This window comes from Pagrus major, chromosome 23 (genome assembly GCF_040436345.1).
Source record: "Pagrus major chromosome 23, Pma_NU_1.0".
Classification (NCBI taxonomy): Eukaryota; Metazoa; Chordata; class Actinopteri; order Spariformes; family Sparidae; genus Pagrus; species Pagrus major.
In genome coordinates this window covers 16,035,314-16,049,707 of record NC_133237.1, presented here as the reverse complement: position 1 = coordinate 16,049,707, position 14,394 = coordinate 16,035,314, and the positions used below count along the sequence as shown (strand labels likewise).

Below are 14,394 nucleotides of genomic sequence, written 5' to 3'. Positions count from 1 at the left end.
AGGATTTAATAAACCAATAATGTCTTCTTAAAACTGCTTTAACATTTTTGACCATTTGACAGTCAGCCAGATAATTAAAATTTGTCCTATTCATGTGCACACAAAGAGAACGGTTATCACAAAAAAGAAGACAAAAAATACCTTCACACGAGGAGGATGGCACAGAGGCCGCTGCAGGGAGGAAAAGGCTGAAGTACTCTGATCTCGCTGCAGAGTGCAAGGACAGAGGTAGAATGCTGCGGGTTCGTGGGAACATCAGTTATTCAGCAAACCAGCGGAAAGGCCCTGAAAGATCCGGCTGAAGAGGCAGAGAGCAGCTTTTGGCTCTGGTTGAGGAGGAAGTAACACCTGGCTAGCACGAGGGCCAGCTGCAGGGGGATGTCCCTGCCGCTGCCCCGCCACCAGGAGAAAAATGAGACCAGGCTCTGGTATTTGCTTCCATTTGCATAGAGCATTATTTAATTTAAAAAGAATAGCGATACACATACAGTTGACAAGGTCAGTTGGTACAGTACAGTACACAATTACAATGATGTAAATTCCCTTCTTTATATATGGTACACTGTATTTCAGCACAACTCAAACCTTCAATATCAGCAGCGCAAACCTTTTCACTGTTCCTCAAACTATGTATCTAACATTGCAATTGATTCAAGTCATACAAGTAATGAGACAAAAATTGTGCAAGTACACAAACAAATGTAACAAAGGTCAAAATGAAGATCAATAAGCCACATGTCCGTGTCTTTCTGGAATGTCAGTCTCTACTTTTTCGCCCTCACACATATCTGGTGACATGAAGAAAGTGCCGTAAATCACATGAAGTTGTTAATAAAAGCTGATTACTGAGTGCTTTTTGCTTTTGTGTAAGACAGTAAATACATTCATCTCACTTATGTGAAGTCAGAGTGATTCTTTCGAGAGTAGGAATGTCATTTGCACACCAATTCATCCTGGATTATAATATTGATCTCCACCGTGGATAAAAAGCAGGAAACTGAGAAAACATTTCTCATCAATATGTGTGGGAATTTTTTCCCCCCCTTTTTTGGAAACTGCATAATGTTATTCAATATATTCCTACAGAAGTTCTTTAAAGTACAGACATGACTCGGGGAATGATTAATTGGGCATGCTCTGAGATGAGGTTCATAGTAGCACATCCAAATGACAGAGGAACAAACATTGCGCTGATCATTCTTCCTCAAAAAGGCATCTATTTGTACGCAGAGGACTTATGTTTAACCATCCATACCACTGCTGGGCCTTTTTATTGCATTTCCTGGCGTTCCCTGAAGGAGCATCTCTAGAAAGTTTGTCCGCTGCACAATAACAATCACTTGGTTTTTGACATTTAATGACTATCATACCATTGTTTTAATATAGACGGATCGGATTCAGGAATCGTGTGTTGCCATACACTCTCACACACACTCACACATTTATAAACACTCACACACACGTGCACCGAGTGAAATGCAGAGCTGCAAGACATAAGAAAAAAAACAAATGTACAAAAACACCTTAAGAGGTCATTGCAGTCTTGTTGTTTTAGGTCCAAATAAACCACATGCAGTCTGAAACTTAAAGTCAAGACCTCCCATTTTTACTGTATCACACACCGATCATGATTTCTATCTAAACAGCTTCTGTTAAAGCTATAATGGCTGGATATTCACATGGTAGCACGCTGTTAGTGTAACTTGTTTGGCAGCAAAAACAGAATCATTGGTCCACAAGACCTGAACAATGGAGGCATACTAAATGTACTCAGACTGGACTACATGTTCTCAGAGGATTAATCCTCAGTAAGGACGGTTCTTCTAGCAGCTCTCTGCTCTCTCAGCGTCATGCACTCTGTACATCGTATTCTATGCATGCATTCGTTAATGTGCCCAAAACAGTCTTTAAATGAGTAAATCGTCTGCTCTGGTCTGAATGAGTAAGTGGTTTTTAGTACCATGAACACATCACATTATTTACATCTGGCAACAACATTAAGAGGCTCTTAAGGATAACCAGGCATTTTGTATAGGGCGGTATAAAGAAACAAGAACCCTCATTTGTTAGATAAGGCGCAAAAGGTGTGCAACAATTTCATAAATGTATCAAATGGAGTGGTTCATTCTCTGATCACAAAAAAGCACAACATAATCAAGTAATAAAATAAGATCATAAATAACAAAAAGACAAGCAGTACACACACACAAATCAACCCTGTCACACACAATTAAAAGTAGTGGTAGTATCTAATGAGTGGTATCATTGTCTTTGACCTCGCTAAGAAAAGGTGCAATACTCAAGAGTTCATCACTTGGTGTAATCAACATGTCATTATCTCAGTTCTCCTCCGTTCTCGTCACAGAACAACAACAATAACAACGGCATGAATGACCCAACAAAGACACACCGACATGATACAGTAGTAGAAATGCTGAAGTTGGATGCGACTGGCCCAGTGTGTGTGTGTGTGTGTGTGTGTGTATGTTGGTGGTTAAGGTAAAAATGGAGCTGGAGATTAACCACGCTCTGCTCCAGCCTGTGTACACAGCTGCTGTGTAACTGAGGCAAGTCCACGTATGCAGGTCCAACGCAAACACACACCGTAGAAGTGGACGATGGATGGGCGGACGGACTTCTCGCTCCACTCACTTCCTCCCGCTCTCTGTGCAGTGCTGGAACTGGGCAAAACTGAGGAAAACCTGCTCCAGTGATATCTGGCTCACACAGTAGTCTTCAATGTGGTATTTCTCTTTGGCTGCCTCCAAAGTGCCAAACACCTTAGTGGGAGAGGAGAACAGGGATTGAGGGAATATGGAAAAGTGGGCACCAAAAAAACAAACAGGCCTAAGTATACTTTATTGCTAGGTAATCCTAAACTGATTGATTTGCCAGAGACCGGAATTGAACTGTTTTTCAGCACGAATGGCCGTGACTCCACCAGACTCCACCAGACTCCACCAGACATGGAGCCAGTTTTATTTACCAGGAAGTTACGGTGAACAAACATTGTGATTCGGTCTACACAATTTAATTTTTTGTTAAAGAAAGGTTACAAAAATGTTTGTGTATGCCGTCAATTGAAATTCTCCAAACCCAAATTGGCAGGTCAAAAAAAAAACAAAACAGGATTCGACCAGACTGCCTCCTTTCACCATCCACATGTTAAACATCTGTGATCGCTATATAAATCAGGATTACTCCTGCGCCTTTACAATGAAAATGCCTCATCAAGATGTAATGTTTTTTTTTACAGCCACATCGCTTTATTTAAGAGTTACAGTGTGCCATTTTATCCACTAGAGGGAGCTCTAATACAGCACAAGTGCCGAGATGTACTGTACTTCTGTATACAATCACCTACCTGGGCCCAAGTAAGTGTTTTGTCAGTCAAATGGTAGTGCACCATTCCCTGGTGCTCGTCCTTCAGCTGACTTCCTGTAGTGGAAAAATAGATATAGGCATAGACATTTGAATAGGCAGATCCCAAAAGTGCAGCTACAATATCAACATTTTATTTGAAAAACCGACAAATACAATTACAGTTATGGTCTTTGTTTAAAACTTCTATTTTTTTTCTTATTTTTAAAGACACGTTAGTGGTAACTCCATCTTTTATAGTTTTAGTAATCTTGATAGTTGTATTATAAATGAAACACTGTATGCCTCTAACCTGGAAAGGTACTTTCGATGAAGTCTTTGAATAGCTGCAGGTCACTGTCCTCCAGCTCGGCCTCTATGTGAACTTTAGCCAGCAGAGTGTAGCCGCTGCCGAACTTGCTCTTCAGGTGTTGGGGGCTCCCGAGGCACTTGAACTGACCGTTGACCATCACTGCCAGCCTGGTGCACAGGGCCTCACACTCCTCCATGCTGGTGAGGGAACATATCAGGGTGTCACATCATGTATACGCTCTACTGTGTTTCTAAAACAACTTCTTTTAAAGGGTAACTCCACCAAGTGTAATCATTAGTGTGTTTACAGGTCTTGGGGAGTAATACAGTACTAGTAGTAGTATAAAGCCTTTTGTGCCTCCAGAAGAAGATGCATCATATGTGAAATATGAATAAAGCATATTTGCATAAAGCTCACCTATGAGAAGTGATGATTATGGCCTTTCCAGACTCTCGTGTGCGTGTAACAGCGTCCCACAGCAGCCTCCTGGCCACAGGGTCCATCCCGGTTGAAGGCTCATCCAGGAAGATGACCGGAGGCCCACCGATCAGAGCTATCCCTGCACTCAGCTTCCGCTTGTTACCGCCACTGCGTGTGTTGAAAGTCAGATAATATTACCACACACTTGCTCAAGAAAAGTAATAAAATGTGAACCGTACAGCACAAAAGAATGAGGAACAGCTCAGACTTTCTTCTACCTACCTGTAGCTGCGGACCAGTTTATCAGCATGAGGCTCCAGCAGCAGCGACCTCAGGACATTCTCCACGCAGCCAGACACATACCTCTCTGGTATTCCTCTCAGCCTGGCATACATACTCAGCGTTTCTCTTCCTGTCATGTGGTCCAACACGGCGTCAAACTGAGGGCAGTAACCAATGCGCTGCTGCACCTGCAAACCAGAGATAAGTGTCCTCTTTCAAATCTTGGCCTTTTGAAAGCAGCATGCCTCTCCACATTAAACATTCAGTACACTTAAATCCCAAAGTTGAGCCACTGAAATCGACTTATCTTTGAATTAAATGTCCTCTCTCTTTGCTCTCACCTTCTTAATGTCCCTCAAGATGCTGTATCCGTCAATATAGGCGTCCCCAGAGGTAACGCTCTCGTCACCTGTCAGCATCTTAAAGGTTGTGGTCTTGCCTGCTCCATTGAAGCCCAGGAGACCGAAGCACTCTCCTTTTCCTACTGCTAGAGACAGCCTGTCCACAGCCAGAAGATTCTGCCCGCTGCTGTACACCTGAGAGGGAGAGATAACAGTGGGTCTGTGCCATCTTGTCATTATCTCACAGAGGCAGACATATTTCAGCACTGACAGACACAAAAAAGACATTCGGACTCGTGCGTACGTACCTTGCTGAGCTCCTGCAGTATGAGGGGGCTGCCAACCATAGACTCTACTACGGGCTCCAAGCACTCCAGGATCCTCTTCCTCTCGTCAGCCACATCCCTGTCCTCTGGATGCAGGGTTGCATCCTCTATCAGAGGTAGCTAACACACAAAAAGTAAGAGATTAACCCTGTGTCAAAGTAAAATACTACTCAGACTTTTGGGGTAGACCAAAATAATACAAACACTTCATAAACAAGATGACACCATTCCTCATAGAGGCATTAAGGGCTGCAACTGACAATAATTTGAATTATCAATTAGTCTGCCTGTTGTTTTCTCCATTAGATACACAGTATGCATTTTCTGCCACTAGGGGTCTCTTACTCAAAACACCTCTCTAGCTTCAAACAGTGCTCTGGGGACCTTAATTTGACCTAGTTTGTATTATTACCTGATTAATATTGTAAATGTTGAAGTGCCCCTTTAATGGTAATAATGAAAAATATCTGTTACAAGCCAATAGATAGCTTGTTTTGTCTGAGCAACTGTCTAAACCCAAAGATATTCAATTAACTATCACATAAGGCAATCCTCACAATTGAGAAGCTAAAACAAATTTTGTGGCATTTTGGCTTGAAAAACGACATTAAAGATAATTCGATAATCGAAATGGCTCCCATTGCGGTCTATTAATAATCCATAATCATCTCATTTCAGCTCTAAATGTTTTCTGTTTCAACGCCGCAGTATCACAAGTGTTTTCTGAAATCGGCTGGAGGACTTTCAGTCTTTTAGATGAGATATGCAACACTTAAATCCCTTTATTAAAGTCGATGTGCTGATGAATGCAGAGGTGGTAATATATCTTAGAGGTGTGAAGAGGCTCAAGTAACAACACCTCGTTGCCTCTTCTGTCTGATGAAGAGCAGCTGGTCACTCTGGTTTCATTATGGAAGGAGCGATATATGAAATGTTCTGTGTCCATTCTGGAACAACTGGTTAGCATATTCATCAATATTCATCTTGTTTAATTCAAGATTATTACCCTTGATATAATACTAAAAGAAATCAACAGATGACAGCAGATGATTTAGCTTCTTTAGTGCTCTGTTATTACTCTCATGCTGCATTGAAAGCTCACAAATCAAAGTGTTAATTGCCAGAGCTCTTTTAATGAGCGACATATGCTGCCAACTGGCATTCAACCCAATACGAAGCAACCCAGTAGCAGTTTTTCTCACTGTGACTCAGTTACAGTTATGTTTCCTCTTTATGAAGTGTTTACACCATTTTCCATTCCCCGTACATTTAATATCAGCTGATGATCAGAGACTACAACCATTACTCAAGTTGTCCTCTGAGACTTCTCTTTTTTTCCACTTTCAGTCTGAGTCGGATATCTAACCACACTTTGAAAATAGTTTCCCAGGGAGACCTCCTTCGCAGTGCAATAAAAAGACAAACATGGCATTGTTCACTGCTCCCACAATTCACCTACCTGTTTGCGTCTCCTGCACAGGGAGGCGAGGAGTCGGCGGAGAGTGCGGACACACTGCAGCTCGATGACAAACAGCAGAATAATGAAGACTACACCCTGCACTGAGAAGGCCACGAGGAAGCGTCCCACGCCAGGCTCCGACATGGAGAAGTAGTTTGTTTGGTACGTGATGTCTGGAACCAGAAGAATACTTGAGTTATGTCACGTGAATAAAGAGCATAAATATGCAGTTTCTGAGGTTGTTTATGCTGTATAAAGTTACAGAACAGCTTGGATACATGTGTTGAAATGATCAACCATCATCATTCCAATGTATGTGTAATACTACCACTAACATTATGACTCATCATTATAATTATATCTTCTATAAATGTATCCATCACATATTAAATGGTGAATTCAGGTAGTAGACCACATTTTCATTGTTTTATTCTGTTACATTTATGCAGTACTTACTTAATGCGTCGCACACAGCTTTGGTGATGGGATTGGAGGGGCAAAATGATATGAATTCATAGTTCTGGTAGAACTGGCTGAAGGACATGCCCAGGCAATAGTTTGGGAAGATCAGGAACACCTTATCCAGTAAGTGCGACAGGTGCTGCAGCTTCAACTCTGGAGAAGGAATTCATAAGAAGGCCATCAATAGGAATCATAAGGAATTTATTTTATTTTCCAACATTTCCCCCAGGATTTCTAGAACATAATCCCTCACTGGCTTCCCACCAACAAATACTGCATATTTGTTTTCAATGAGGGACTTCGGCCAAGCCAGACGCACTCATGCTGGGGACTGAAACCAGCTGTAACTGCAACTGTATTTTAAAACAGCCGTCTGAAAAGGCGGGGCTGTCTTAAAATCAGCATCGTCTTTACATTCAAGCCAATATGGTGATTTGAGACACTTTAAAAGTCTGCCAGTGATGTTAGCCAGGGTCTCCTCTCACCTGGGATGGTCATGATGGTGACAGCCAGAAAGGTCGCTGTGCCAGTGATCATGTTGAAGATGGTGAGGCGTGTGTAGGCAGTAGCGGCAGAGGAGAAGAAGAAGCTGAGCAGATACATAAGAGGCACCACAGCCCAGCCGTACAGCAGCAGCATCAACAACACATCTACCAGGTGGTTTTTGTCTACAAAGGCCTTGACTCCGAATGCCTGAAATACCACCTAAAAGCATAACACAACACAACAATTTTATCCAAACTTAATTCTCTGACCAGTTTGTTTACAGTAAGTGATATCGGCAGTCATACTGACCAGCATGAGGAGACAGGGCAGCAGGAAGTTGACCAGGTCCCACAGAAGGGCAGAAAACCAGAAGTTTGACAGGTAGACGCCGCTGACCTGCTGCACATGCTTGGACTTGATGGAGGACTCAGTTACGAGCAGCAGGGCAAAGGTGCTGGACAGGGAGGCCATACCGTACATCAGGTTGATGGCAATGGCAAAGCCTGTCTTTCCCCTACAGATGGAGGAAAAGAGTGAGACGGTTAGGAGGAAAAATGGGGCTGATGACAGGAAACTGAAGAGAAATGGTCCAAAGGAACAAGGAAGGAAATATGTAAAAAAGCAAATGTTTTCCCCCGTTTGATCCATTTTCTACTTGGTGTGCCTCTGGTATTTGAAGTACTCTTAAATAACAAACATGCTGTTTTTAACTGTGCTAGAACTTGTCTCCCCCTTAGCTTCTGATATTAACCAAATACTTCCCAGCCTTCCCTCCACTCACTCTGTGAGCTGACTCCGGGCCATCTCAGACAGGTTACGTGGCATGGGGTAATTGCTCGTCTCGATGGAAGCGTTCGGCCCTGCTAGAAGCTTGAACAGAGCATTGTCCACCATCATGAGGGCTGTTGCTGGTGTATGGTAGCCCTGATTATTGAAGTAGGCTGTTGCTTCTGCATAGTGGCTGCTGCTGCCCCGGAAAGCAGCACCCACCACACAGCGCTCATTAAAGCTGCCGCCCTCCTCCTCTGCCTTATTCAGGATGTAATCAGTAAAATCTGATGGGAAGCAGAAGAACGTGGTGAGTAAATACTCAGCTAAGCAGTCAAATCATGTCCCTGTCTTTCACTTGGTTTACCTGTGATGTTGATGAGCTCGCCGAGCTGGGCAGAGAGCTCTGAGCTGTATGTGTTCGCCAAGACAGAGGCCAGGGGACCCGGCTCCGGCTGCAAAGCCACAGGGACTTTGGTGTGACCATAGCGGCTGAGTGCCAGCTTCAGCTGAGGGGCGTTCTGGTGGTTGGGTAAGGTGCGTGCCACAACTAAGGCCACAACTGTGAAGACCAAAGGGACCAGGAACTGAGCCACCATCACCTTCCAGTTTCTCCAGCTGTACAGAGCCCTCTTCAGAAACATGGCGTAGAACTGCTGCAGGTAGAGTCTGACCTGATGGGAAAGGAAAGGAAAATGTGAGAACATACATGTGCAGAAAACATGACAAGCCTTAGTTTGCTTCCTCTCATCTCACCCCGGTGTTCAGCTTGATGTTGGAGCAGTCCTCTGAGATGAGCGTGCCGCTGTCTGTGAAGTCAGTGATATCGGTCATGCCGCTGATGCTGCTGGCGTCATCTGTGGTCCAGTCGTGGGAGCGTCTCTCATGTTGGTACTGCAGGGCTGGCAGCTGGATTGCCTGGATGTCCAAACTGGAATCCACAAGCTTCCCAACTCTGAGCACACAAATCAATCTGTGGTTAACCAAAAGGACATCACGATGCACAAAGATCTTTAGTTGCCTCGCTTGGTTGGAGCTTTAAGCAGGACTGCTTTACTTTGAAGTGGTTTTACTGATTCTTCTGGTTACTGGAAACTTATTTCTGGGAATTAACTTTAATGATCAGTTAGCCATTAGTCAAACCTTAACCATATAGTCAATTTAAAGCCATGATAACAAACCTCCCTGCTTTGCGTGTTTTGTTCTGCTTTTTTTCTCGTTCTTCAACATCATTGTAAATGACGGCGCCCTCAATGGTTTAAATAAAAGGTTTGAATAAATGAATGAGCAAAATTAATGAATCCACCTACTTACTGAAAACAGTAACAAAATGTGCCTTATATGCAAAGTATTCAGTTCTGTCAGCAACCAGCCAGAGAACAGGAACATTTTAATTAACAAAATCCAGCAAAATAAATGACTGCTACTTTAAAAATCTTTGCTGAAATCAGAACAAGGCACAAAACTCAATCTATAAAACAACATTCAAGGGAGAACAACATCTCCAATATGCATATTTACAAAAATAAATGACAGCACTTTTTGTGTGAGAACAGTCACTTGCTGTAAAAATCCATCCACTCTGTCTATTTTTCATTCCTTTCAGAGGCTCTGTAGGGTGGAGAAAGGTGCAGAGTGCAGGGTTGCTTGCAAATAAAGCTGAACGTTAAAAATACAATTATCAGTGAGTCCATCTAATCAAGGCACCTACACAGGAGGGCAGATCTAACTACATTAGACAACCTCCTCCCTCCAGATCTAGTGTGAGCCTCATTACAACTTTCCTACAAGTCCATCAGTCTATCCTTTCTGCTCCGCTTATCCTGGAATTTAATTAAAGAAATTGAATAAACTGAGATTAAAGATTTGTTTTAAATTTAAACCATCACTGTTTGTATGTCTGAGCTCTATGACAATAAACCTGCTAAACTGTGACAATTCACAATAAAAACATTACAGCATAATCCAGTCTAAAATAGGGCTGCAACTCTAATTATTATTTCCATTGTCGATAAGATTGAAGATGAAGATGATTTAGATCTCAGGTAAAGACCAGTATACACTACTTAATTAGGGAATTTATGATAATGTAATCAAGAATGTAATAATGGCAGGAGTTTTACGACCTGACTGGCAAATTGTTTTACTTGGCTGCAAAATCCTGAACACCAGAGGAGAGCTAAATGACCAAATCTTCAAACCGCAGCTTCTCCTGGTGTTTGATGTTTGGTGTGTGGTGGCCAGAATGAAGCCTGTTGTGATGTCAAACACTCGTGCTAGTAGAAGTAGCATGCAGTGTTAGCAGTCCGCAGTGGAAGCGCTCTCGTGCTTGTTGCCACAGATACGAGTCCACAGGGAGGCAGAAATAATGGCTCAGTGTGCAGCAGGCAGCTTTGACTGAGATGTGTGAGCGAAGGCGAACATATTAGCCATAGCACTGGCTTGTTTCATTTTACGCTAAAGGTGTGGTTAAATGTAGACGTCATGTTTCATGTTCTACCTGAGGAAAACCTCTTCCATAGTGGTTACTGAAGCTCCGTAGCTGGCGATGCCCAGCTCCTCCCTGTTCATCTCCAGCTCTGCAAACAGCAGCTCAAACCTGACAGAAAAAACAGAGTGCACCAAGGAAACAGATCAAACAAATAACTCAATACTACAATATGAGCTCTTGATGAGTGTACAGGTGCAATATTTCACTCCTTATCACTTTGTTTTTAAAAGATGGAATCTGTTGTAGCTTTAATTCTGCCTTAAATCGAATCCTGGAACAGTTTTAAGTGCCACGGTGGAGTCAAAGTCCAATTTGTGGAGGGGAAAATATTGATTTTCTGACTATAAAAAGAACATAAAACAAGGTAAAAGGTGAGGTGGCTATAAAAGGAAAAATAAATAACCTGGAGAGAGAGAGAAATTGAAAGGCAATAGCAAAGTAAGAGATTTCCATTTTTGTGTAATATTCTGGTATAAAAAAAGAAAGGTTCAGCAGGTGTCACTTCTGGTCAATGGTCTTTCTCGCCTTGAGGCCACTTCACACTTTCCACTGTTATTGTTCTGCTTATGAACCTGCATGACTCACCTGCTGGTGCTTTCTTTGGGCAGGATGTAAGAAAGCTCGGCCCCAGCACTGCTCTCCATTGTGGCATTAGGGACGTACATGTGGACAAGGCGGGTGATCTCGGACACGTTACAAAGAGCATCCTTCACTATCACCATGTGGTAGCCAGCACCTGGTGAGCACATGAGATGAACAGGCTGGTATGCATGACATTTTCCTCTGAGATTGACATCTTGCTATTTTTTGAGCCTGCTGCAGCGATTTCCACTCCTCTCTCCACCCACCATATTTGTTCTTCAGGAAGAGCGGCGACCCGCAGCACTGCAGCTCTCCTCCTGCCATGATGGCGATGCGGTCGCCGAGCAGGTCAGCCTCGTCCATAAAGTGCGTGGTGAGCAGGATGGTGCGACCGCGCTTCTCCCCTTGCAGAAGGTCCCAGGTGGCACGTCGAGCCGATGGGTCCATACCTGATGTTGGTTCATCTAACATCACCACCTGGGATGAACAGAGTTAGGGGGGAGATGAGACTCTAAACTGATTTTATTATTAACAACGCTTTAAAACGTCACAGTTTTGTTACTGTAAAGGCTCAGCTACACTGGCTGTTACTGTTCTTGCTCTCAAGAAAGAGACATTACAGTATGGTGCATCATTTTTATTTTTCCATGAAAAAGCAGGAAAAGGAACATTGCACGGTCTATAAATTAACGCTCACCAAAAGGGCATGTAATATCGTCAAGGTCTTTAGTTTTTACTTAAACTTTTTTTTCTCAATTGTATCGTCAAAATCTATCCTAGATGAGACGAAGTTAATGTAGCGGAAGGATGGGAAAAAGGAATGAGAGTGAATAACACTCATGACATTCCTAACCTTCGAGTCTCCGATGAGGGCAATGCCAATGGAGAGTTTTCTCCTCATGCCACCAGAGAGGGTCTTGGAGCGAGCCTGTCGCTTGTCCTCAAGGTTCAGGATACGGATGATCCGGTCTACCTCATCTGGAATCTTGTCTTTGGAGTAGCCTTTCAGCTGGATATCAAGCAGATAAACATACCAAATGAGCCTTACTCTCATCCAAACACCCAGCATCTATGTCACAATGACGCTGATGCAGAGTTAGTGCAAGCAACAAATATACAGTACTACAGTCCAGTGCAATACCACCACTAACTACAACCTAAATAATATACATAAAGCTGAATTAACACCTCTTAGAAAGCCAAAGAGTTGCTGTGTGCGTACCTGTGCATAGAAGAGCAGGTGCTCCCTGACAGTAAGGTTATCAAAGAGTACATCGTGCTGGGGACAGAGTCCCAGGCTGCGGCGGATCAGAGCCATGTCCTGACAGATGTCGTACCCGTTGATATAAGCCCTGCCACTGGAGGGGGGAAACAGCCCTGTAGGCACAAGCACAAAGACATACAGGTGAGTTAAGATATGTAGGTGGCGTCTGTCTTGCTTGTGTGCAGGTGTGGTTGAGCTGCTCACCTGTCAGCATGGACAATGTTGTGGTCTTCCCAGCACCGTTGTGTCCCAGCAGCACCGTGATCTGACCCTCGAACATGTTCAGCGTAAGATCCCGCACAGCCTGCCGCGTCTTGTTGCCGACTCTGAATTCCTGTCGAGTGGATAAACATTTAACAGTAACATTTCTGCTTATTCACCATCTCACTGTCTGCACGTTTTTTAACTTGCAGCCCTTTACAGTACTTAAACATGTTAACCTTCTGCTGCTCACCTTAGCTAGGTGTTTAATCTTGATCCCAGAGACGAGTCCAGCCGGCTCCTCCTCTATAAACTCCCCTTTCAGAGCCTTTTCTGCATCCTCCTCTTCCTCTTTCTCATTCACCAAAGCCATGCGTGGACTGCTGCACCAGTATGAAGGCTGCAGATGAGGGGATTGGGAGAAAGCGTGGAAGGGATTAAAGAAGGAATTTGAAACTGACAGCATAAAATATTTCCACAAGATGTTTTACAGAATTAAAGTTAAAAATGACATCATATATTGGTATATTGGAAGCAAGGTAATTAATTACAGAATGTAATAAGGGAAGCAGAGGAACCGAATCATTCATAAAATCACAAAGAAGAGAAAATGGGCTGACATTGTTCATGTACGCTCTATTAGAAGTGAAGTTTCCTGACCAGACCTCCCCCTGCTGAACTTCCTACGAACCGACGTCAAACCACCCTTTCTACATTGTAGAAACAGTATCTCACACACACAAAGGACATAAAGTGCGTCAGCATCTAATCCACACCCTGCTGGCAGCCATTTGAATTCCTGACTACTTGGAAATGGTCGAGCATCAGTTTATTTTCGTGTGTGTGTCAAGGCACGCCATTTCGTGATCATCCAGAGTTGTTATAAAGATGAACTTTATTTGCATTGGCTGGACACACTCAGACACTTCCTGTTATTCTGGCTAACTGAACCCAAAGACTTCCTCTGACTGATATTTTATGACCTCAAGCTTTCAATCGCCCCCCCCCCACCTTCACTATATCAGAGCACTTTCTTTAATCGAATCTTCCAGGAGACCTTGACCTTGCAACTACCTGATTGGGGCTGTAAATGCTGAACACCAGCTACTTGCAGCATTTCATCAGATGATGATGTGTCTTTAACGGCAAACCAGAATATTTGATTTAAAGTTTGTTAAAGAAACAAAGTTTGACAGGAAAATAAAATAATGTTAAAGCAACTGCAAGGAACTTTTATTTTTTGTTGACTCTGGTGGCCCCCGTGGACACAAGTGGTGTAACTGTGCATTCATGTGCCGTCGGGAATTATCAGAAAAAAGTTTGGTACACAAGTTGCCGAGTTGACATCATATGACGCTGTTACTTCGCAGATGAAAGTAAGCATTGGGTTGATAGTGGGAAAGTTTTATCAAAGTCATGTATTGTTAGTCATTGAATCGTTTGCTTTTTCACTAAAATACCAGAAACAGCTGTCAACGTGTTGTTTAAACACTCTGAGTGATATAATCCAAAACAACTTCTTTTTGGCGTCCATGCTGCTTCCACGTTCCGACATGACTCACATGATCACATCGAAGTTTTATGACTTATCCGACCTGGTGAGAGCCATTTTGAATAACTATATAGAAATAGCCAATCT

General features: G+C 43.1%; 1 protein-coding gene across 1 annotated transcript in view; it reads right to left on the bottom strand.

The window, feature by feature from the left end:
- Positions 1-431: 431 nt before the first annotated feature.
- The window catches only part of abca3b (ATP-binding cassette, sub-family A (ABC1), member 3b), a 29,374-nt gene continuing 15,411 nt past the window's right edge, over positions 432-14,394 (bottom strand). The window contains exons 11-31 of the mRNA XM_073493754.1: positions 13,009-13,155; positions 12,759-12,888; positions 12,513-12,667; positions 12,144-12,299; positions 11,557-11,767; positions 11,294-11,444; positions 10,718-10,816; positions 8,974-9,172; positions 8,585-8,891; positions 8,231-8,504; positions 7,759-7,963; positions 7,449-7,668; positions 6,958-7,116; positions 6,502-6,674; positions 5,025-5,162; positions 4,717-4,911; positions 4,376-4,563; positions 4,091-4,261; positions 3,674-3,870; positions 3,365-3,438; positions 432-2,780 (exon numbers count right to left, since the gene is read on the bottom strand). Of these exons, the coding sequence (XP_073349855.1) occupies positions 2,649-2,780; positions 3,365-3,438; positions 3,674-3,870; positions 4,091-4,261; positions 4,376-4,563; positions 4,717-4,911; positions 5,025-5,162; positions 6,502-6,674; positions 6,958-7,116; positions 7,449-7,668; positions 7,759-7,963; positions 8,231-8,504; positions 8,585-8,891; positions 8,974-9,172; positions 10,718-10,816; positions 11,294-11,444; positions 11,557-11,767; positions 12,144-12,299; positions 12,513-12,667; positions 12,759-12,888; positions 13,009-13,155 (3,681 nt within the window). The 3' untranslated portion in view covers positions 432-2,648. The remainder of the gene's footprint in view (positions 2,781-3,364; positions 3,439-3,673; positions 3,871-4,090; positions 4,262-4,375; positions 4,564-4,716; positions 4,912-5,024; positions 5,163-6,501; positions 6,675-6,957; positions 7,117-7,448; positions 7,669-7,758; positions 7,964-8,230; positions 8,505-8,584; positions 8,892-8,973; positions 9,173-10,717; positions 10,817-11,293; positions 11,445-11,556; positions 11,768-12,143; positions 12,300-12,512; positions 12,668-12,758; positions 12,889-13,008; positions 13,156-14,394) is intronic.